The following is a 24,908-nucleotide window of genomic DNA, read 5'->3' on the forward strand; positions in this document are numbered from 1 at the left end:
TGAACAAACTAAATCTTTAAAACTGATCCCCAAACAAGCACTGTTGTACTGAGGAGTTGACACGCCCATCAAAATCCGATCACTGGAATTTGTAAAACCCCTGGTTTACATATTCCAGTCCAATTATCAGATTACCTTCAGTGTACAAACGTACAGGACGTCATAAGACTCTCGGGGTGAAGAGCCAGAACTGAGGCTGCATGTTTGTTGTCTTTTTCTTTTGTCTGTCACACAGACGTGTGAGACCGAAGCTACATGAATGAAACCATTGAGGCAGGCAACACAGGACATAATAGAACATTTCTAACCTTAAACACTTTAACAGTAATTTTATAGCAGCCAAACACTTGTGTCTTTCTGATTCTCCATCTCTGTTATTCTCCTCCAGTAAATATGTCACAATGCTCTGAACAGCCTAAAACAAGCAAACGCTGCTCAGAGGTTTGTGTACGGAGGATCCCAGAACGCTCTGCACACAGGCCGCCTGAGCCGCAGCAACTAATCACACACAACGTACGCTGCTACACTTTTGAGAATTTCTGCCCAAACTAGACAGAACTGGATATCAGGCGGCTCAGCTCTTGCAAACTGATACAAGCTGTAAGGCTCAGTTCAGCTGTAATGGAAGATCAAAGCCAGAAACAGACAATCCACCATCAGATCCGAATATTCCGAAGCAATTAGAGAAGGAATTACATCATTTGAAGTGGCATCGGTGTTGTTGTTTGTGTGGCTGTTGTCACTGGTTTTGTCTCTTGTGTTGCATCCCGACCCAGACCAGTTTTAATGCTCTCTTGCAAGTGTTCAGAAAAACAGAATTTCAACAGGAAAATATTTCACATTTTAACTGCTTAAAAATATCCATCCTCCAGGAACAAATATATCAAGATGTTGGCATTAAATTACAAATGAATATTCTACTTTCGGTCATTTTGAGCTCCACTTATTCCACAGCATCATCTGCATACACGCTAATCACACTCCTGTTACCCAACTGTTGTGCAATTTACTCCATTAACAACAAAACAGGCAATCAGCACCGAATAAATAGACTTAACGGCATCATTAATGTTGTTCCTGTTAACAGCAGATTTCAGCCACATGTATCAGCGGAATTATATTAATACACTCCAAACACTTCTAGAGATCATTTACAGTAACAAATGATTTAATTTTGCCTCATAATACAACGACTACATGAGCAAACAAGCCTGTTTCCCCCCTGATGTTGGCGATATTGACACACTCGTTGGCTGAACTGTACTCAGCGGGAGTTTTACAATATCTTTTTTATATCTGAGGCTTATAACAAGAATGATCAATCCCAGCTCAAGGTTTTAGTAGCCTGTGGTTGGCTGCGTTTAAATCACACCAGCCTGCGAAACCTCTTTGCCTCTTTAGAAGCACCAGAGTTCCAGCGTCTAATCTATAATTCTAATATCCAGGGAAGAGCTAACATCTGACCTTCATAGTAACGTAAATCTATGCTCAGCTTTGCTTTTATACCTGGAAGAGTGAGACGTTCACCCTGATTGGGTGAGATGAGCTGTTTCATATAGAACGCTGCCACAGCACAGCGCCGCCGGTAGCCACGGTCAGGCGGTAATTGCGCCCCTCTGTTGGTTGGTTGATTTTGAGATCTTTTTATTGCCTTTTCCTCCTCCACCTGCTGCGATGCCTGCGAGCTTTCCCACCTGCAGACGCCCCTCTTCCTATATCTGTGGCAGCACTGTAATTATGCCTGCTCAAACCTTCTCCACAGGAGGTGTGTGCACGCGTGTGTGTAGCAGCTAGGGAGGGAGGGAGGGCAGGTGATGGGGTTTAAACTCCTGATCCAACACTGATGTTCTGTTGATGTATACAGACCTTTAGTAGTCACATGACCAATCACGACATCAGTATTTGGAGATGTATTTCATTTTTAAAGAATGATGTTTAATGTGCCCTCCGGAGTGATAAAATAACAAAACAGAAATGCTACAAACATCAGACAAACAAGGTCACCGGCTTTAGGAAACACACGGGAAAGCGGAGCTGCTTTGGTCTGAAACATGACCTTTAAAGTATTAACAGAAGTGATTGTGTGAAAATGAAAAAGATTGTAATGTTACGGTTGATAGTCAATTTACCAGCATATCTTTCCCAGGGTGCTGATGCTTGGAAACAATATGCTGGGATTTTTCTTTATTATTTCATTCTGTTAACAAGAGACTGCTGACCTAATCTTTTTTTTAAGGGTTTGTCTTCTTCGTCTGAAACAGTGTGAATGTTGTCGTTTATAAAAGGGTTCTTTTAGCTGCCGTATGTGCAGGTCAGCTGGTGCAGTGGGTGGTCTCATCCTAGCCAAGGTACGAATGAACCTTATTTAACATACAGATACTGAATCTGCTCCTGTTTGAGGCATTTTGCATTCGCATCGTCTATTTGAAATTCAGCTACTTTTATGAGCTGTTAAGACCAAACCGAAGCTAAAGCGTGCGTCATCCATTTTCAGCCGCAGGGTGAAATTATTCCATCTGTGAAAGAACACACAATAAACACACCATAAAGGAAAGTGTTTGGTGTGTATGCTTTGAATAACAGCTGCAGAAAAGTTGCATTTCTCTCGGCTTTGTTTTCGTCTCAATATTGCAGAGAACATGCTTTTCAAGGGCAGCGTGTCATCTGCACCTACAGTTGCCACATTCCAAGCACCCACACTAGCACACACACAAAGGATGAGTTTCATTAGAGCAGCTGCCTTCTCTCCCAGAAAGATTCCCAGAGAGTGTGTTACCCAGGTACAGTTAACTAATTAAACCTACAAATTTTCAGCCTCTTGGCCTCAACAAGGAGGAAAAATGCTGCTGCATAACAGGGAACCGATACTGTAAAATCAGTGTTAGGGCTTAAAAAAGTGCCCTGCGTAAATGGTTTATATCATTGTTTCTTAGTTTAGTTATTTAATAGTCGTTTATCTAGTTTACCATTAACTTAGTTAGCCAGCCGTGGCCTGTACTGCAGCCCACCAGCAGGGTCACTGGGCTCTAGCTCCAATATTCTATATTTAAAATGTTGAATGTAATTTAATGTGTGTGTGTGTGTGTGTGTGTGTGTGTGTGTGTGTGTGTGTGTGTGTGTGTGTGTGTGTGTAGTACATATATAATGTTTTTTTTTTTTTGTTCTGCGGACTGACATAAAAACTAATAATAAATATAATGAAACGTCTGCCAAACGACTCCATGACGCATCATCTTCCATATTCAGGATCGAGCAGGGATTACTTTGGTGTTTTTATTGCAACGAGCCATCTGTGTTAAAGTGTTAACGTACCAGCAACAACCTGCATGATGAGTTTAACAAAGGTACAATAATCACCGACTATCCTGAGAACACAGAGGTCGTTTTACTGCCATAATGGGTTTTTGAGCTTCATGAGCAGGAACTCAACAGCAAAAATAATCTCGGGGATGAGAACAACATGGTAATTTCAAAAACACCAGGCGGTTACACATTTGAGATGACTAATGGGGAAATTCTAACTCTGTGGACAACCGTGTGGTTGTCGTATTATCCTTAAGGGACCGTCTGCAAAGTACAATATCAAAAATATAAGCAAAAAAAGAAAGAAATCCATAATTTTTACAATTGATAGTGTCATAAGAAATATTTTAGCTCAATAATCCAACAGCATTTTAGGTTCAAACCTCAACCATCCCTGCTCTTTATACCATAGCTGTGATTTAAGTGTGCTCTTACGTCCTTCATATTTTATAATCTTGATAGAAAGAGAACATTTTTCTGTTATAAATCTGAGAAACAGGGAATACTGTGGGTGATGTGGGAAGTAAATTTGGCTCCAATTTGCAGGATAAGACTGAAGTGAGGGCAGTATATTGAATATTTTATGATTTCTCTCTCTAGGTAGAAGTAATTCAGCTGCCTTAAAGGACCGCTTCTTTCGATAAGTGTTCAGTTTAAAAGGGTTTTCTTCTGAACTGCAGATGTGGGAGGTTATATTCTGCTGCTCCTCGGGACACCCTGACAGGACATTTTCAAGTCCTGTTATTGACACTTAAATGTAACAGCTCAAGAAAACAACAATTTATCTTTCAGTCAGACAAGAATCATCTGCAAAAACTCCCGGCTCAGGATTTTAGCACTTCACAGGCCCTGCAGCAGCTATCCCACTGGACCAATTAAACCATAAAGAATAAAAAAAAGTTTACTGGAGAAACACAGTAATGTGAAACTATACAGTAAAAGATGCTGAATGCTTCGACACCATCTCATTCCAGGTTCCAGACGATCTTCTTAGCCTTCCAATCCCTTCTGTGGGGTAATGTCCAAATCCTAATTGGTGGATCAGCGTGAGGGAAAAGGAATAAATGAGCGATCGACCTCAGACGAGAAGCTTTGCAGGCGCTGTTTCATTTCTCCATCCGGCCACCGTGAGCTCCCATCAGATGGACAGAGCTTCATCAAGCATGCAGGGAGGAAGAATTCCAGCTCATTTATCTTCAACGCTGCGGTGAAACGGTGACGTGTGACCGCAGGGGGCACCCTGGGCCGCGGCTCCTTCACACGGCGGCGTGCACCTTCCCAGTTGTGTGTTAGCAGTTATACCACACATCCATCTGTTACCACGGTTTAAAAGCAGCATAAGTGATTCCAGGAGCCTCTTTTCCAGGCTGAAACACTGGAGCGTGGCGGTTTTCACATGTTACGGCGGTGCTCCGCTGCCTCTGTCACCGGGGGGGGGGGCTTCATCGTGCGGAGAAAAAGACACTCAGTGTGCCCTTAGCTGGAGAACATTCTCACAAGATGGAAAATTCTGACCAAATCTTTTGTATTCTGCATAAATCTGCCACAAATATTCCTTCTTGATGCGGAATCTGAAAAAAAACAACCGAGCTTGTTTCAGTAAAAGATGATGACCAGGGGTGTTTTTCTCTCATATAGTTTGATGGATCAGTCGGTTAGGCGTCTGTGACAGGACTCAGCTGCGTGCTGAGGTCGCTGCGGCAGCCATTTATTTCCTGCTTCTCTTCACGGCAAATGCAAACTATTATTCCTGGTAATGTATGCCAAACTCATTTGTTGGGAGGAGAAGCGAGAGCAGCGAAACTTGGCAGTTTTTTGCAAATCCGCTGAGAGGAAGGATCAGCGAGCAGCTTAAAACGCCATTAACATATGTGGGCTGCACATCCTTGTTGCCACAAAGACCACAGGATAATCCAAAACTACCAGGCTAGTTTTTTTTTTCCTGACTCATTTGTCTTCGTGGATACTGAGGCGATACAAGCGCGGGCCTCATTCTCTCTACAGATGACAACCTCAGATCTGGCCTGTGGACAGATTTATAACTCATGTCGGCAGCCTTGCGGAACTATCTGCCTCGCGCTCCCCGTGCAGGCCGAGTGGATGGAACAGTTGCTCCATTTAAATGCCAAGCAGTAAGAAATGATCCCCTGTGAAATGATTTAGGAGCTGCTTCTGAATGCCAGCAGCCCGTAAACACGAGCATAATACGGCAGAGTTGAGGTCCCTCACATCTGCAGGCCTCCTGAGGCTTTCTGTGAATAGCATCATGCTGCTCTGCTGCTGCTCTGTTGCTGCTGCTCTACTGCTGCTGCTGCTGCTGTTGCTGCTCTACTGCTGCTGCTGCTGCTGTTGCTGCTGCTCTGCTGCTGCTGCTCTGCTGCTGTTGTTGCTGCTGCTCTGCTGCTGTTGTTGCTGCTGCTCTGCTGCTGCTGCTGCTGCTGCTCTGCTGCTGCTGCTGCTGCTCTGCTGCTGCTGCTGCTGCTGCTCTGCTGCTGCTGCTGCTGCTCTGCTGCTGCTGCTGCTGCTGCTCTGCTGCTGCTGCTGCTGCTCTGCTGCTGCTGCTGCTGCTGCTCTGCTGCTGCTGCTGCTGCTCTGCTGCTGCTGCTCTGCTGCTGCTCTGCTGCTGCTGCTGCTGCTGCTCTGCTGCTGCTGCTGCTGCTGCTGCTGCTGCTGCTGCTGCTGCTGCTGCTGCTGCTGCTGCCATCATTCCACCAGCAGGTTGACCTACATGCAGCTCACACCATATACATATTCATGGGATCCCATAATCACGAGACCATCCCTGGAGCAGAAGCAAAAACTCTTTAATTAGTTCCCATCATCGGGTGGCAGCCAACAGGACTGTGTTTGTCTTACCTGGTGGACGTTGTCCTGCGTGTCCATGTGTTAGCAGCAGCTGCAGCAGCCGTGTTGTCCTTCGTATCTGCGGTTACTTTTAAAAGGCGACAAAGCTGTAAAGGAGGAGAATAAAGCTCCTCAACGTTACTAATAGTTCATGGGTAACCCCGAGAAACACAGCTTCATTCTGCCGTGAGAAACAGATACATTTATTTGAATGCAGCTGTGATTCAGGCTGCATTTGAAGGTCAAGTAGTGGCGTTTTTTGTGAACTGATTCGCCTGGACAATAACTTGTGTGAGATGTAAAAATATTTGGGTGCCATTAGTCTCTGTAGGGGAACTTTTAAGGTCCTTTATATAACGTTTGACAGAACAGCCCGGCGAGTCTTTCAAAGAAGTAGTCGGATTTTCCTTTGGTAAATCCAAATAACAAAAGGGAAAGCAAGTTCTCTCCAAGACTTCAAAAGGCAACTTTTTTTTCTGGGGATTTCAGAAATGATGTTTGAACAAAGCTCTGATCTACATGGTCTGACCCTAAAAATCTGGGGTTTGAATCACTGGCCTGCTTGTTCCTGATATCATCCTTGGTTTGACCTCCTTCTACAACCCCACCCCCACCCCCCACCCCCTACCTCCACCCTCCACCCCTGAGACAGCAGGGCAATTTAACAGAACACACAAAGAAACGGCCAAACAAAGAAAAAAACAACTTCAAAAGATGGATCAAGGTGTCCATTGAGATAAAGAAGCCTGGGAGGGGGGCCATCGGGATGGTGACAAACGGGGCTTACACCCTCACACACACCCAGAACACCATCCTCCAAGGACGGGCCGGGCTGAGGAACTTTACTTTGAAAGGTTTCCTAGCCCAGTCTGCTGTTTGTAGACATACATCCTACTGAACAGATGGCCGTGCTGGAGCTACAGCTGGAACTTGTTAGCAGGTAGGACAGCATCGTTACCTGTCTGATAAAAAGGAGCCTTTTATCCCTGGTTTTGGATTTGGACGTGCCGTTTGTTGTCTTAAAGAAGAATGTGACCAATGTTTTAAGATGCAGAGGCTGTATTCACACATGCAAACTGCTCTCATCTCTGGATACAATGCATGACACCATGAGCAGAAACACAAGCAGTCCACAAACATTCAAGCACATGTATTAAACAGGAAATGTTAATTAGTTGATCGCCCAGCCACATGTTTGCTAGAGGCCACAGGCCTTATTAACATTCATCATAGATCAGTTAATAATCAAAAGTCACCATTAGCAGGCTTATTTGAATTTCTTCTGGCTGCCGATATTAAAACGGCTACGATTCAAAGTCAGTCAATAAAACAAAGGGGAGTGAAATGACCCAACAGGAAGTCCAGGAGCCCACCAGGGATCTCTAATAGGATCTCTGATGTTTGAGCGAACCATCACAAGCCCCGACCAGTTTCCCTCCAAGAGTGGGAGGAACCTTCCTCACCAGGATTTCCATGTGATCTAAATGCAAATCTTTACGTTTGTCCCGCGCGTGCCGTTTGGATTATGGGCGCAAATGAATACCCGCGATGAGAGAACATTGCTGCGTTGAGACTCGGTTGCTTCATGGTTCACCGAGGAGAAATATGCCTCCCACACATGGGTGGACGGGGATGCACGGGCACAAAAGTGGACTGCCTTCACAGCACAAATATTAGCAAAGTGATCTACCAGCAAAAAAGCACGCAGGAGTGGTTTTCTTCCGATCGGGCAGGAGCTGGTATCGTGGCATGCGAGGGCGTGAACTCCAGTCCCTGCAGCCGACCTGCACACGTGTGACAACGCCATTAATGCGGCGGCTGTTTGGGGCTCAACTGTCGCTTCCTGTGATGTTCTGCCCTCGTGCTGCTCGCATCTAGATAATGAGGAAAGTCTGCTCGCCCGATGATGTGCCGCTGCGTCGCGCACAGATGCCCTCCGGGGCCGCCGTCGCAGCCAGCGGAAGCCCGGAGCAGCGTGGCCCATTATGCGTTTCCTCATTACGGAAGCAGCGTGACTTTTGGAGCTGATGGGTGTCTTCGTGATTGCCGAGGCCTGGGGAAGTCATCACCGCCTGTGAGAATAAAATCTTTCAAGAAACAGCCATGGGCGGCTGGTGCAGGCTGCAGCACGGACCTGCTGCGGCGGTCTTAATCCTGGGAGCTGCTCCACACCAGCCCAACACCCACACGTTATGCAGCACATCTGTAGAAACGGCAGCCGCCGCGGCTCAGTTGTGCCCAACAATAAAAGCACTCGAGTGGCCGTCAAGTGAATCCTCTCATTATTTACTTCTCCTCAATTAGCTCTTTGCATTATTTACCTAATGGCGTTTGCATTATTTAGCCGACGCTTCAGCGGCTTTACATCCTCTGTAGACAATAGCGAGCCACGCGTCAGAGGACGGGACGTGACATTTATAGCAGAAAGTTGAAGATTTTCTGCGACCTGAAAATGAACATTCAACGTTTTGCCGAGTCAGCAAGTGTCTGGTTAATGTATTAGCCAACATTTCCCACAGCTCCTGATCGATGTATATGTGGCTGCCGTTGCGAGAGGTGACGAATGCCGCGCTGCGCAGGCTGATGAGGCTGATTTGTGATCTTTTCTCCAACATTGGCATTAAAAACCTATCAAATGCCAAACAGCCTTTGCTCACGAGGGGAAATCATTTCAAATAATGGAGAAATACCTCATTTAAAGAACACAATATACTTGCAAAAACTGTTATTGAGATCTACTGCATGTGTGGCAATCATAAAAAATATTATGATCATTCTAGGGAACAGTCTGTCAACATTACAGTTGGATTAGATGCGTTAGATCGAGCTCTCCAAGAGCAGCGTTGACGTTTGCATAGAAAAGTAGAGTTTTAATCTTGATATATTTGGCACAAACATAGCCAGTAAAGCTCAGCCAAGAGCAGCAGGCCTCATGTTAACTGGCAGGCTTCTGTTTGGAGTCAGCATTCGATACCTAAAACTAAATTAAATAAAGTTTCTTTTGGCTGTGTTCCAAATTTCTAGTCTGACCTTTGACCTCATTCCATCCAGGTTTATACTGTAGTAACTGTGTCGCTTTTCACACCATTTGACACAAACTTCACCTTTATTTCAGAGTGTCTTTCTGTGACGCACATGTTGGTGAGCCAACTGACCACAATTCAACAATTCAGAGCAGGAAAAATCACAAACATTTAGGACCTTAAAATGAGTCACCAGCAGTTAAAATCCACATTTCTGTTGGAGATGGTCGACAGAAACGGCTGCAAACGTGCTGCAGCCTAATATCCCCTTTAGTGAGAACCAGCAGAGTGGGCTGAGTCTGCAGTAAGAACCCTTCACAGTCCAATTAACAGCGAGAAATTTCCCCACAGTTCCTGCAGCAGCCCCCTTGCCAAATCTTACTGTGAGTATATGGGAAAATCCTCCTTCCCAACGCTTCTGCTACGCGGTTATATAACTGCTGGGGCATCAGTTACACTGGAAAGAGACACGTGCTGGGACAATTTATGACCACGTTTGCTACAGCGAGTCCCAGAAAAGCCAATTGGGCTCATGCAAAAGGAGAGAAGGAGCGTATATTCTGGGAATTTGACAGGTATATTGATTCTGACATTTCAAATGGGTTGTTATGAGTGTTTCTGCACCTATCAGAGGCTGTGTGATATTACACACACGCACGATCACCTCCTCAGGTAATAGCACACCAGCAAGTCAGGGAGCGGAGGATTCACCCCTGAGATACATATGTCTCCCTGTCACGCGTGTCCCTGCATAACAGCAGCCCAACCTGATATTTTCATGCAGTGTCTGTTTGCAAGAGAAGCAGTTGTGCCACAGGAGCAGCGGTGGCACCTTCGCAGGGATCCAGTCTGTCAGCGGAGAGCCAATTATTATCCCGACCCACCGTCAATGGCACAGATTAGCCAGATTCCTCGGAAATATCAGGGAGAAGAGGTGGGCTTTCGACATAGAAGGGCACAAAAGACTACAGAAAAGGAAAGATCGATTTAATTTGAAATGTCTGTGCTGAATCTGGTTAAGGAGCACATCTATCTATCTATCTATCTATCTATCTATCTATCTATCTATCTATCTATCTATCTATCTATCTATCTATCTATCTATTTATCTATCTATCTATCTATCTATCTATCTATCTATCTATCTATCTATCTATCTATCTATCTATCTATCTATCTATCTATCTATCCTGCTCCAACGCTACAGTAAATCGCCAGAATAAATAGAATACTGCCCCCTGTTGGCCAGTTTTGTCACGCAAACGACTTTCTTTTGAAGAAGCCGAAAAATATATTGAGACATTTTTTGTCTGCAGCTTCACTGATGGGGTGGGTGGGGTGGGGATGGGGGGGTTCATTATCTCCTCATTCTGCACACATTTCAAGAGTTGTAATGCTGCAGATTCCACATTCATCCCCAAAAACAGCAGTGCTGCTGTGGTTGCTGAGGGTGGGACGGCTGCTCCCTGTTCTCGGTGCGTCCTCTCTGACAGTATGAAAAGAGATTATCCCCAACACCAGACACGCATCTGTGAAGCTGGGGAAGGAGGTAGGAGGTGGCTTTACTGTGTCCTCTTCAAAGACTGTTGCCGCAGGCGACCAGGAGTCTAAGACAGTCCAGGGTCAAGGTCGTGCATGCAACACAACAGAGTGTCTAAAATGACATCACCACATTGCCGGTGATGCTAAAACCATCATAATGCTCCCCTGTGGTCGTCCGTAAAGCAAATTCAAGCACCTGTTTCTCTGTCGGACAGCAGCTCTGCGTGAATCCAGGACAGAGACAGGCGCTTCACTGGGAGCAGCACATGAGTCACGCAGCATTTACCACTAACGCCACAAAATAAATGACATCACCATGACGGAATATGTGTCAGAATCTCCAGAAAATATTATGATGAACTCCCAGGGTCGGGCCTTAATCACATCAGGCAATGAGCATGTCGCTCAATTGATGAAAGTCGGCCATAAATGTAATAAAGCTTCCAAGGTTATTAGAAGTGCCACAGGCCATTTTGCAGCCGCTCACACACCTCATATTGGATTATGGAGGGAAATATGATGAACCGCAGAAGTAGAACTTGTCCATTTACAAAGGACCAGGGAGGGTTTAATGGCTTGTGACATTCACACATACTAATTCTGATGGCTGCGACAAGCCGCTTGGTGAAAGACGTCCGTGTAGGAAGAGCAGTCTGTGCACCACTAATGAGCGAGAAAATGTCCAAAACCAAACAAATGATGAAACGTATTGGACTCCTGGAGGACCAATTTGGTGGTGAATAAACGCTAACAGCCACATTCAGCGGATGTTGACATCTTTACACCTGGAGCTAAACATCAAATCACGCAGTTGACCTTTGACCTGGCCAAAGTCGTGAGGGTGAGACCATCAGAATCCTTCTTAAAGTCGTTAAAACCGCCTGGACTTGATCCGTCTGAAGGTGCCGGGATGTTGAAACAGCAGTTGTTTCTGCCCCTCAGAGGATCCCAGTCTGAGCTCCCTGACAGGCCTGCTGGGGGGCCAGGAGGAACCATTTGGTCACTTATAAGAACCCTCCCCCCTCCCATAGCCAGGTTGCTCCTGTAGTGGTAACAACTATCACCCTCTATCTCTCTCGCAGACACTCGGTTAATCCTCCGGCTCGTGTTCTTGCTGTGCTGCATCTTAATGGCATCTGTTAAATCACCTGTCTCTGCTGGGGGGGACTCTCTCGTCGTTGCCGCCAGCCTCCGTTGTTATTGCTCCAGCTGCCTGCCAGCTCCCGTTTCCGCTCACCATCTCCCCGCATCATTACGGAAAGCTCTGCTCTAAGCCCCCCAAATCTCCGTGTCTCCTCGTTCTTTTTATCTCCAACCAACGGCTCTGAAGAGGATTTTACATAATAATCCTCTTCACAATCCTCCTATTACCCCTCCCTTCATACAAGCTTTTCTTATTATATTGTATCTCGTTAAAACAATCAATTTACAGGCAAAGAACAATTGGAATAAAACAATATAGGGAACGTTGGTGCTCAAAATGTGTATGAGGCGTCCCTCTTGTTCAAGCCTGATGCTTCACGTCTCCTAATTACAGGATCCTGGAAGGATCCAATCCATGATGAGAAGTCAGTCAGACTCGTCCAGGCAGGCACATGTCGGGCACGGCGCTTCATTAGAGCGGCCCCCGCCTCATTTTCCTGCACAGGTTCGCTTTGATTAGTCTTTTTTTAGCGAAACGCTTCTTCTTTCTCACCCGTAGCCGAGCAGGATTCAACGACGTGGAAGCAGGAGGAGACGGAGTGGGAAAATGGTGAAGCGAACCCAGAAAAACAACAGCACCAGATGAAAGCGTTGCTGCAGCAGAATGAGGTTGAGGCAGAATTTAATTCGGGTGATGAATGTGGAAACATCGTCCTCACCTGCTGCGGGGAAATGAAAATGGAAATAAAGCAAAAGAAAATGTAAAAAAGAAAAAGAAAAAACTTTATGCAACAGCTGTTAGAATCAGGACAGCCAGAGCCCTTGGCGGGCCGCAGTGGCAGGAAAAAAACTTGCTTTTAACAGGGAGAAACCCTGAGTAGGACCATGGGGAGGGGGACACAAACATCACAGAAAATTCATGGAAAAATGAGATTGGGAATTCAAAACGTTATTTTCAGATATTCAAGACAAATGTTGAACTGGTGGGCTATAAAATAAGCTGAATGTTACATTTTTATTGTGCTGTTGCTGTTTTATTAAGACCAACGGCTTTATACTGTGAGGAAACATAAAGATTCACAGGACTAATAGAGAAAAACAGGAGTCATGTCCGTAACACTGTAAAAGTATTTTACTTATAAAATTCTATGTTTAATACAGGTTAAATCAGGATCAGTTTAAGAAATATCTTAACCTCTGCATGTAATTATACATCACTTTTCATCACAAAATTTTGCTTCCAAAAAACCTTATCAGATGGGTTGATGTTGATTGTAGCCAGTCTCACAAAGTCTTCCGTGGATGAACGGTTGCCGTTCCCGTCGACCCTCCTACGGCGAAGCAGCTTCATGAATAAAAGAGGAGCGGGTGCTGTCCAGGGTGCTGAACGCCCAGCCTGATCTTTCAGTGTGTGAGTGTGTGCCTGTGTGTGTGAGTGGAGGGAATGGTGTGTCAACTCTCAGCAGAGAACTTATTCATCTCCTAATAAGCCAAAGCCCTCCTCCACCGAAATGGCCAACGTCAACCCGGACCTGCTCCCGGCTCAGGAGGCCGCCAAAATCTACCACACCAACTACGTGAGGAACTCGCGAGCCATCGGCGTCATGTGGGCCGTGTTCACCATCTGCTTGGCCATCATCACTGTGGTGGTCTTCATCCAGCCCTTCTGGATCGGGGACAGCGTCAGCACCCCTCAGGCCGGCTACTTTGGCCTCTTCCACTACTGCATCGGCAACGCCCTCACGTCCGAGCTCACCTGCAAAGGCAGCATTCTGGACTTCGCCTCCATCCCTTCCCCTGCCTTCAGGACCGCCATGTTCTTTGTGGGCACCTCCATGCTCCTGGTGGTGGGAACCATGGTCTGCTTCAGTTTGTTCTTCTTCTGCAATGCTGGGAGCGTCTACAAGATCTGTGCGTGGATGCAGCTGGCCTCAGGTGAGCAAGGTCATTACAATCCACCTCAGAGTTGTTCCTCACACACCCTGAGAATGTGCTATGGACAAATATCATATCAAACCTTACTGAAGCAGGAACCTGTGCGGGAACTGTGTCTGGTGATGATCTCATTCTTTCAGGAGTCACCGACTCACTTCTCTGGTTTCAGAACGATGCTTGTTTGACGTGGACGCGTTAATCTTTACTGGGAGACCAGTAAGGGCTCCGGTTTCGGACTCCTGACACCTCTGGTGGTGAATCATTCATATGAAACATGATCAGGTGTCGTTAGCAGATCCAAACATGAGACCCGGCGCAGCAGAGCCGAGGTGCAGCCTCACTACACGTGAAGCAAGTTAATGCGGATCACATCAAGACTTAAAGCTTTGAGAAAATCTAATCTCATCAGCTCCTCCTTGAGTCTGAGTGGAAATGTTCCCCTAAAAAGACCCTGACCTTGTGTTTGACTAAATGAGGTGAACTTCAGGCTGCACGGCCTTGACCTCTGACCTGCCAAATTTAACGAGGCTATGGTTAGTTCAGCGTGGGCATTTGTGGAGTATTTAAGGAATGTAGTGAAACATAGCTGTTGTTTAGGGTTAGGGTTAGGGTTAGGGTTAGGGTTAGGGTTAGAGATGGAGCTTTTGGTACTTTTCATGTGTGATCACTCACCATAAAAAGGTGGTCTTGTTCTGGGAGTGGGAGTCTGGGGTTTTGCAGGTCAAAGGTCACTGCACTGGAGAGGCCCAATTAGCTAACTGTGGTATAAATAAGTCATTTTCGGAGGAGGAACACGGTGCTTGAGTCCTGTTATTTTAAGGTCAATCCATTTACATTGAAATTACTATTTGGTAATTAAATTTGTTTTTGAAAAGCACATTCGCATTTAAAAAAAAAGTTTTTACACTTTGGATGGCAGTTTACTGAAGTCTGGTGGAACCTTTAGGAGTTGAAGAGCATTTAAAAATAAAGCACTTTTAGAGCAGCACATCAGGCAAACAGCAGCTGTGAGGCTTCTTTGCTCTGCTGCACCATAAATAAACAAAACCTTTCACACTTAAACGGCGGATGGAGCCTCAATTGGCACAGGGGTCTCGGAAAAGCCTCCACGGCTATTGTTCGGCAAAGTAGGAGCACACAAGGGCTAATTACTGCCAGGCTTACTGCCCGTGTTCGTCCCCCGCAGCCGTGTTGATGGTGATGGGTTGCATGATCTACCCGGACGGCTGGGACTCTCCGGAGGTGAAGAGGATGTGCGGCCAGAGGACGGACAAGTACAGCCTGGGGAACTGCACGGTGCGCTGGGCTTACATCCTGGCCATTATCAGCATCCTGGACTCGCTCCTGCTGGCGTTTCTCTCCTTCACCCTCGGCAACCGCCAGGACAAACTGCTGCCGGATGACTTTGAGGTGGAGGGACAAGGTAAGGATCAGCAGGCACACGAAGGCTCGGCTGGCTTCAGAGTGCATCGGCCCCTGCACGAACCTCCCATGTATTGAGAGGGTTGTTAACAAAGGTCACCTGTGAGAAATACCTGTTTTTGCGTTTATTTTCCTGATTTGGGGTTTTTATTTTTTCTTCCCAGAAAACTCCTGAAGACGCCTGAGCTCCCAACAGGAAGAGAGATTTTTATTCCGTGCGTGACATTTTAAAAAATGAAGCCTGACACGGTTCTCGTTGTGTCGTATGAACATCAGTTTTATTTTATGGTGCGTTTTACACTTTTGTAAACCGTTAGCTCACGTAAAGTCGGTGTGGTTGAACCCATCACAGGTGTGTTTATCTTTTTTTTTTGTTCGTTTGTTTAGATCGCAACAGATAGATTAGTTCAACATGATCAATTTATGACAGCATTACATCAGATCTCACCATTTCTAGTTGGAACATTACCAGTTCATACATACAACTGAACTCGAACGCTTTATTAAAACACAGCTACCCAGCTAAATATCTTAGCTAAGATATAAGATTTGTTAAAAACTGTACATAACTGTAATATACATAAAGGCAAACTCTTTGGTACAGATATATACAGTTTATTTTCTTTTTTTTTTCCTTTAAATTGGGCTCATTAACATGTTCACTGTTGGAAACATTATATTCCTGAATTGTATAAGGTGTGTAAGACTACCATCTTCCATGAGAATGAAAAAAAAAAGAAAATAATCAGTAACTGTAATAAACTAACCACACTAAAACATCAGGTGACAGCGCGTTTGTTGGCCGAGACAATGTGACCATTGTTGTCAGAGAGCCCCGGCTGGAAAATGCTGTTACACCAGTCAGTGTAAATGTCAGCCCAGTGTGCAACATCCTAATCCTACTTTACAAATACAAAATATAAACCTTACATGTTTCATATAAGATGGAACGTAAAAAAGAAAGAAAAAAAAACAAAAAAAACACCACACTAACAAATGAGAAAAGATTTGATAGGTTCTTTTTAGAAGGGACATGACTGATAAAAGCTACATATCCTTATTTTTTCTTTAGTGCTGGAGTGTAGCAAACAAGGATGAATCACTAGAAGTACAGTAACAGTTTGCTTCGCAGGATGGGTGAACAGAGCACAGCAGTTGGAGCCAACATGAGCACAAAAATAACAGAATTCTAGATTCCCCATATCATCACACTAGAACCAACACAATCATACACAAAAGCATTAATTCAATAACAAAAACACAAGTAATCCAAAAAAAAGATTAAACAAAAATAAAGACAAATAAATAATTATCTGATATGCCCGAACTGGAAAGTGATCTGTTGCAGTCTCTGGAGAGAATGGAGGAAGGAAAGGTGCAAAGACTGGAGGTTTCCACTAGAGGGCGAGCCAGGGGTGGCGCAGGCATTCTGCAGCTGTGGCTCTCTTTTCTGGGACCAACTCCAGCATGGGAAGCAGGAAGTCCGCGAAGCACTCTGCTTCTTCGCGGGGCCACTCATACTTGTCAATTAGCACCTCCAGTAGACCCCACGGCTTCAGTTTGGTGATGTGTTTCAAATCACCTGCACACGACCGTAGAAGACCACGTCAGTCGCACAGCAATAGGGTAGCAGTATATAATAAATGTTCAAAAAGGACATTTTATGTTTGCAGCATGCAGACTGTATGTCTGAATAGCTATATCTAATGTTTGTTTAGTGTGGAAAGGTTAGAAAGTACATGGAATGTGAAGTGTCTTTAGGCTCTGATGATCTTGACGGGAAAACTCCCCGACAGGTGACTCTTTTACCTTTCTTGGTGAAAAAGTCCTTGGAATATTTGCCCGCCATTATGAGTTTGCGTGGGACACTCCCCAGCAGCTCAATGATCAATGCTATATGGTCTATTTGGTTGCAAGAGGAGGAAGGGGGGACAAACAGGACAGACAACAGATCTGTCAGACAAAGTCCCAGTCAGGGACCCGCTCTGGGAGTGTGGGTGTCGCTCAGAGGTCAGACTGGCAGCACACCAATGAACGTTGGTTGGAAATTAACCAACACCATTCCAATTCTCAACACCAGACATTTCGACAGAGTGCTTCCATTCTGGTAAATACTGCTAAAGAGATACAAAAGTGGCCTAAATTTATGTCTGATGGGGTAATATGCACTGACAGGAACCTCCCCCCTCCAACACCCTTCCCAGAGCGAGCCGTAGACACAGGGATGGCGTACCTCTCCTGGTGAAGTATTCCTGTGAGTATTTCCCGCTCAGAGCATAGTGACGAGGAATTGGGCCAAGCAACTCAATCATGAGAGCGAGATGGTCTGGAAATGAGGCACATCGCAGGAGGACGGGGATGACAGGAAGACAGGAGAGATGAACAGCATGTGGAGCAAAGGTGATGACAGGAGCACATGTATGAACAGCACGGCATCCTTCCTTCACAAGCTTAAAAAGTTACACCTAAACTACCGACAGAAAGCTTAAAGAACAAAGATATAGTTGAGAGTTCATACAGACGCCCTGCAGCCGCGGGGTTTGTGCCAGCGAAGGACTGAAATATACCCGACATGCTGCAACAAAGTCAAGTCAGCACAGAAACCTCACGCTAAACACGGCATCAACAATAATGTACAGAAAGAAAACAAGGGCGCTAGGGAACAGATGGGGGAAAGATCTGCAAAAAAATGGAAGATGGCCCCGTCTGCAGGGTGGCAGAGCAGTGGTTTAAGGTAGGAAATAAACACAGGAATGTTGGTACTAAACATCACCAGTTACCATCCTGTAATTCTAAACCCTCTAATGCAGCAAACTACGACTACAATGATTCAAGAATGACAGGACATTTCTAAGAAATACAACTCAGTCAGGATAACTTAAGCAAAGATCTACCAATCTGTAACCTAACTGGATGACAGAAGACTGAGGGCACATTTATGAAGTACATTACCAGGTACAACACAATAAATGCATCTTAATATCCTACTATCCACTGTTAAGATGTAAATATTGCCATTACCACAATGTTGGACAGTTCTAATGGGATAAAGCATAAAAAGCGCTACCTTCATCCCTGGAATAATCTTCCCCAGAATGCGGTTCAAACAAGTAGTCCCCTGTGGCGAGCTCAAAGGCCTGAGGATTCAATACAAACACAGGAAAAGGCTGTTCTGATGTGTCTGTTTACTTCTACAACTGGCTCCAGTCAGGATGCTGCTGATGTCTATGGGATACGACATTGATACTGGCAGCATCCTCTCACCATGCATGCTGTGCTCCATATGTCGGCTGGCGTGCTGTATCCGGCGCCGATGAGCACCTCCAAGGACCGGTACTGCCGTGTCTGGATGTCTTCGGTAAAGTGCTTGTGCTGAAAGTGAAGGATTGGGAAAACAACAATTCCATCCCATAAGTTTCCTATCCTTCTGTCCAATAGAACAAACTGAACACTCGGTAGTTTAATGGCTCTATTTTGGGAGTGTGATGACACTAGATGTGCCACTCGCTGTGAGGCTTGTTCCCTAATCAGGAAATCCCTCAGGTCGTTAGGAGGCTACTCACCACCCAGCAGGCATTTCCCAAGTCTGCAATCTTGACCTTGATGTTATCTGCATTGAGTGGATCAAGAGGGTTAACGAGCAGGGATCCTGCTGTCGGTTTGCCTATCACAGAGCAGGAGAGAGATAAAGAGCCAATAAATGAGAAGCATAATGATCAGTTACAATTCCCTGCTAAGCCATTATTGCGCTGGATTGCAACATTGATTCTCTGGTAGTTCTCTGCTTACCTGATGCATCTCCTTTGGCTGACTGACCATTTCTCAGAGGATCCTCAGATGTGTACCCACAGTTATATCCATCCTCCCCCTGTCCTTGGTTAATGCTGTGCTCCAGCTCTCCCTCCTCCAGCTCGGGGGGAAGGAATCTCCCATTGCCGCCACTCCCGCGTGCACCGCTTTCCTCTGCATCGTCGTGCAGCTCCTCCACATCAGCAGAGCCGTTGCAGGCTGGGTAAACAGGCGACTCGTTGGTCCTCTCCTCCTGGCTGGGCTGTGCGTTGCCATTGTGTTGGTCTTCGTCCCTCCACTGGGAGGGCCTCTGGTCCGCTGCTACATGGCCGTTACAGTTCACTTCAGATGGTTCTTCTGGTCCTGTGCCTTTGACACCTGCCTTCTCACCGCCCTCTAAAAAAGGACATTTCTTTTAAAACTTTCACCACCACACGTTAAGATTCTTGTCCATACCGTTCGAACCAAGACAATATTACCCTCTGTTTCCTCATTTCCGAGATCTTGGAGCGACACCTGTCTGAGAGGAGCGCAGGCTCGTCCCATCGGAGATTGTGGGTCCTCATACTCGTCATCTTCCTCTTCTCGAGCCTCCGTGTTTTTCTCTATCTCCTCCAGGTCCAGGATGCACTTTTCCAGCAGCTCCGCCTGACGCTTCTGCTTCTTTTTTAATTTCTTCTTTTTGTTCTTAGACATTTTTACTGCCTATCAACCCCCCCAAAAAATATGTTTTGTTCTAAAAACTGTTGTGATTAATGCATTATTGGAAAAGGTAGAAACTCCAGACCCATACCTGTTTCGGAGCGGGCGCTGTGCTTACTGAAAAGAGAATCAGACGAGTTTGTTTTTTTTAAAAAAAACTGTGCCTGTACATATGAACAGTTGTGTGCGTTTGAGTCTCATACTTGCTGAGCCAGAGGGGGGAGGTGCCCCGGCCCTCTGCCATTCTGTGGCTTCAGCTGCGAGCTTCCGAACATAAGCCTGATCCACGCTCATCAAGATATTCTCCGGCTTGATGTCAGTGTGGATGATCTGACACTTTGTGTGCAGGTAGTCGAGGCCCTGAAGTACCTGACGAATGGAGAAAAAAAGAATGCGTTAAAAATCCACAGTGTGTGTGTGTGTGTGTGTGTGTGAGCCACTCATGAGCACATATTACTGTCAAACATGGTAAAAAATAGGAACCGTTGCTGCACTAAATGACATGAAATGTTTTACTTGCTCAACAATCAGGCATTAGAAATAATCTGCCCCAACTAGTTTCCACAGCCTCTGTCACCTCGCTCCCACTGAACAGAAGAGACTCTGACACGTGACATGTTAACAACAGTAGAGCGTCTTGTGTTACCTGTCTGATGATGCTCTTCACACATGGCAGAGGTAATCCCTGGTAATTGGACTTTATGATCCACTTTAATAAGTGATGCCCCAGCACCTCAAACACCATGCAGACATCTGAATATTGTCTCGGTTAAGATAAAAATCACATTAACGTGTAAACTGAAACCACGGCCATGGAGCCATTTATCTGCGGGAGCAGAGTGAACACTGCCGTCTGTCCTGGCAGGTCTCAGGTTACAGCCATGGCATTCAGGCAACGCCTCACACCCAAAGTGTTGTGAGAGGTGAGCGCACAAGTTCCATTAGGTACCCCCAGCACCTGTCGTTTACTTTGTTTCTGTCCACTATTTAGAGCTCATTGACAAAGCGTTGTCATTCAGATTTCCAGTAATAAAAGCAAAACAAGGAAGCAAAACAGTCTGTCAAGGATACGAGTCCCGTTAACGCCAGAGATCTTGAAGTCATCTAGCAGCTGGACCACCATCTCACGGTTTGGGTCATTAGGGTCTGAATTTCTTACCTGGTTGCACAATCAGAAAAAAGTCAGGGTTGTAACAAACACTGGAGAGATGTCATTTCCTAAATCTAAAAGGTTTATTTCAGATTAAGGCTTAGTAAAATGCATATTGTTGAGGAGAATTGAATGCATAGGTTAGAGCTATAATGTTTGGCAGGATAATTATACAGACATGTCAAAAGGAAAGTGCATTTTCAAGCAGTAATTTTATAGAGAAATTCAATACAAAGTACCGGTATAGATTTTTCCACTGATCTACGCCACTGTATAATCTGCAGTATTTACAAGTTCGGGCAGGGCTTCCAGGGGGTGATGATCATCAGTTTCTGGTGATATTTATGAGCAGGTAGAGAGTTCAGATTCTACTTTTTGAGAATAAACAATTGGGCTGATTTTTCACTGTGAGTCAGAGGTTTCAGCCTGGAATGAGTGTGAGCAAATACACACTCACGTGACTTATGTGAACCTCTGCATTTCATATGAATGCAAACAAAATGAAACCAGGATGCACTGAGTTTGCATCAACAGCATAGATCATTCACAGTTTGGGATATATATATATATATATATATATATATATATATATAGATAGATGAACAGCATGTTCACAGCTAGCTAGCTAGATATCTATATATATATCTATATATAGATATATATATCTATATATCTATATATAGATATATAGATATATATATCTATATATAGATATATAGATATATATATATATATGGGGATACAGTTTGAGATATATATATCTAGATAGATAGAGAGATAGAGAGATAGATAGAGAGATAGATAGATGCTGCTGTGTGTATATATATATAAATAAATAATTCGACCAAGCAAAAACCCAAGAACTTACAGATTTCAGGAGTTTGATCTCATCCACCGCTGTCTCTGTGTAATGTTCTGCACTCTTCACGACCTTCATAGCAACAAACCTCTTCACTCTGTAACCACAGAGAAAGTAACGCTCATGAACAGGAAGTGAAAGGTCTCATCATGTGTTACAATCGGTATCGCCAACGCAAAAACAATAGTGCGTGTTCGTTATATGGAGTAAATAATGCATCATACTGGATGTCCCAGGCCAGCCACACGGTCGAAAAGTGACCCCAGCCCAGTTTACGGATGACGTGGTACTTTCCATTGTACAGATCTCCCACTTTCACATGGTGGTAACCACCTACAGGAAACAACACATATTCACTGGATTAAATCCAGTCAGCTGAATGTCACGGCTGAGGAGCCAAAACGGATAAACCGGAGAAAACACACCGCTCAAGAATGAAGAGAACAATGTTTCACTGAGCTGCGTGTTTTATTGTCTGGATCCTTGGTTTCTGTGTACACAAAAGAACGCAGAATTATACTGAAATTCACCTTTGCAGTAATCATGGGGGTCCTCCTGTTCTTCATCATCAGAGCCCAGAATCTCTTCTGGCTCCTCAGGTTCCTGCGGCGATGCCTCCTGCTGAGGCTGCTGTCGAGTTCTTGGATTTACCGGCTGCCTGATGAACAAAGGCATCAACTGTTAATGAAGCCCTTAGGTTTGGGGACAAAGACCAATGGTCCACCATGAGCAAACAAGTGAAGGAAAATTTGCTGAGGGAGTGGTAACTATTTAAGCCACATTTATCCTTGTTATCTCCGTTACCTGGGTAGACCTGCTGTAATTAAGGATTTCTGGGTAACACTCCTGAGAAGGTTTAGATAAATTGTTAGCATCATCATATCATCATTATTACAAACTCAGCACAACAGCATCCTGGATGTTCTGCTGATGTCATTCCCAGTTGACATTCATCACCGTGACCGTCAAGGCTTCTCTGCTGATGATGTTTCCACCAAACACGTACACACAAAAACACACACACTTAAGAGATGGAAAAATATGTTGGAAATGTTACATTTTCTTGACAAACAGCTGTCAACCTGTATTATAACAGCAGTTCTCTGATCTTGATGTTTACCCATAAAAGATTATTTTGATGCTGATCAACAAAATTGCAGCTGTGTTCAAAGAGAATTTAGAAAATATCAATTAAAAAAAGAAGAGAATACTTCTTTAGGCCAATTCTAAAGGCCATCTCATTCTGTCACATTGTGACAAGATGCAGATATTAAATTAAAATACAATGGTTTTAGTCCAAGTCAAGATTTGGTATAAGTAAAATGCACTTTAAATATCTGGCATTAACTTCTGACTGAGCTTCTAAAATTAGCTTCCAAACGTATTTATTAGAGGCAAAACTTCTCGCTCCAGGCCAGCTCCATAGGTATCACCTCACAACAGGACCAGAATATCAGCCAACACAGTCACAGTAAAATCAGCAAAGAAAATGTCTGCCAACACACTGAAACAGTTTGGGTACCCGGTGGAAACATGGCATCAAAATGATTGAAAAGACAAACATTGCAGCTGCGTTTTCACCAAGCAGTCCGGTTCAAATTAACATTGCACGGCCCCTCTGTGCTGCAGCATTTAGGATCCGTACGCATCATCTCGGTTGCCATTGTTGTTTACAATATATATTGGTTATTCTTATTTCTGATTGTTTGTGTCAACACACCATAGTTTATCCGGTCCTAATTGCTATTCTTTAAGACTTTTAATGGCCTCTTTGACAGATGCTGCTAACTGGCCTATAAAAACACCTGCAATAAAGCCGATTTCAGTGAACACCATGCTTCAGTGGACTGATGTGGGCTTCTTCATTCTCTGATTTTAAATATAGCACAGGCTGTTATGTAACCTCCAGAGGATGCCACTGATGGCAATGATTAGCAGATTGGTAAATGCAACAAAAATCACAAGTGGAGAGTACACGGGCTATTTAAAGCAGATAAGGTTTGCATCATTTGCTTGAAGTCATTGATGAACCCTTAAAAACAGGGCATGGCCTTCATGTAGGTGATTTCTGGCGCTGCATATTTCAATGCAGAGAATGACTCACCCTTCAATAAATTATAGGGAAAAAAACCTAAGCAAACCTGTACAAAATGGAGAAGAATCCACAGCTTTTTTATATATATACATTCTGTTCATTAACCATCCGCATCACTATCTTTGGATCACGCACAGACCAAAATAAACGCATGGGTTCACGCCTGCACTCAAGGACAGATAATGTAGTGCATGTCACGCTGCAAAGAATTCCAATGTATTGACGAGAGTGCAGCAAACTCACTTTTTGGTGTTCTTCTTCTTCCTCTTCTTCCTCGCCTGCAGTGCCAGAACTGTCAGAAGGAAACAGAGCAATTATTCCACCGTCGCTTTCTGCAGGTTGATGTCAATTAGCTGGCCCTCAATAGAAAGAGGACTGACATTATGCATAGAAGGGGGTCGTTTTCATATCTGACCGCGGAGCAGCACTATCAGACAGTAAGAAGGCCACAATTATTGCAGAATTCCGCCTTGAAGTAAATTTTAATCCTTCCATTTGATCTGCGTATCTTTACATGTCGCTTCGCACCGAGATTGCCGCTGTAACGTTAATGCGTCGAGCGGCATGTTGACCGTCATGGTCCAGTGTTAAAGCTGCTAAGGTTTTAGGCTGTGTTGCATCTAAAGCGGCGTCAACCTAAATAAATCTCCATTTAAATAATCCCGACATGTCCCATCGAAGCTAAAGCTAATATCTGAAGAGCTAACGTAGCCCGTAGCTCGCTCAGGCTCAAGGCTGCCTTCCAGGCGGGTGCAGACAGACCGTCTGAATGAACGCAGCTTGACATTTTCCTACATTTGCGACTGAAATTGAGCACCGAAAGCAGTTTCGACATTCGCCCCTTTATAGCGTTGCGATATAATTTGCAGCGTATCTGTGTGGAGGGTTACCTTTTCTCTCCATGTCGGATCTTGCTTAGCTGTTAGCCACACCGCAACTGAGCGACTGTTTTACGCATGCGCACTGGTGCGCTTTGCCGAGGAGTTCCGCGCTTCCCCGGTGATGCTTGAACCTGACATTTTGTTTGATCAGAGACGTTTTATTCCAATTTTATCATCGATGGTGTTGTCAATGTTCTGTCTGTTCACAGTCATCTGTTTT

At 44.7% G+C, this 24,908-nt stretch overlaps 2 protein-coding genes across 3 annotated transcripts; one reads left to right on the top strand and one right to left on the bottom strand.

Moving 5' to 3' along the window:
- Positions 1 to 5,978: 5,978 nt before the first annotated feature.
- lhfpl5b (LHFPL tetraspan subfamily member 5b) lies at positions 5,979 to 15,559 on the top strand (the record flags this gene model as incomplete). The annotated part of the gene is made up of 4 exons (XM_003963200.2): positions 5,979 to 6,005; positions 13,388 to 13,790; positions 14,977 to 15,213; positions 15,377 to 15,559. Coding segments are annotated over 4 exons (678 nt in total), but the record flags the coding sequence as incomplete, so codon positions are not given.
- srpk1a (SRSF protein kinase 1a) lies at positions 15,463 to 24,809 on the bottom strand. 2 transcript variants are annotated; one of them, XM_029834261.1, is made up of 16 exons: positions 24,698 to 24,809; positions 24,051 to 24,099; positions 22,243 to 22,370; positions 21,937 to 22,045; positions 21,722 to 21,809; positions 20,775 to 20,862; positions 20,350 to 20,456; positions 19,907 to 20,072; positions 19,795 to 19,820; positions 19,481 to 19,706; positions 19,002 to 19,397; positions 18,776 to 18,876; positions 18,477 to 18,584; positions 18,280 to 18,349; positions 17,022 to 17,114; positions 15,463 to 16,794 (listed from the first exon to the last, which is right to left on the bottom strand). In XM_029834261.1, the coding sequence occupies exons 1-16, from the start codon at positions 24,708 to 24,710 to the stop codon at positions 16,610 to 16,612; spliced, it is 1,953 nt and encodes a 650-aa protein (XP_029690121.1). In that variant the 5' UTR covers positions 24,711 to 24,809; the 3' UTR covers positions 15,463 to 16,609. The 2 variants fall into 2 exon arrangements, with proteins under 2 accessions (XP_029690121.1, XP_011620237.1); XM_011621935.2 differs by lacking the exon at positions 17,022 to 17,114 and adding an exon at positions 17,446 to 17,538.
- Positions 24,810 to 24,908: the final 99 nt, after the last annotated feature.

The sequence above is a fragment of the Takifugu rubripes genome, chromosome 3 (genome assembly GCF_901000725.2).
Source record: "Takifugu rubripes chromosome 3, fTakRub1.2, whole genome shotgun sequence".
Taxonomy (NCBI): Eukaryota; Metazoa; Chordata; class Actinopteri; order Tetraodontiformes; family Tetraodontidae; genus Takifugu; species Takifugu rubripes.

Bases quoted from the DNA above. Each gene is read 5' to 3' on its own strand.
- srpk1a (XM_029834261.1), bottom strand. The intron at 18,350-18,476 runs GTGAGAGGATGC...TTGAATCCTCAG, and splicing joins TATGGAGCACAGCATGCATG to GCCTTTGAGCTCGCCACAGG. The intron at 16,795-17,021 runs GTAAAAGAGTCA...GGTCGTGTGCAG, and splicing joins GGACTTTTTCACCAAGAAAG to GTGATTTGAAACACATCACC.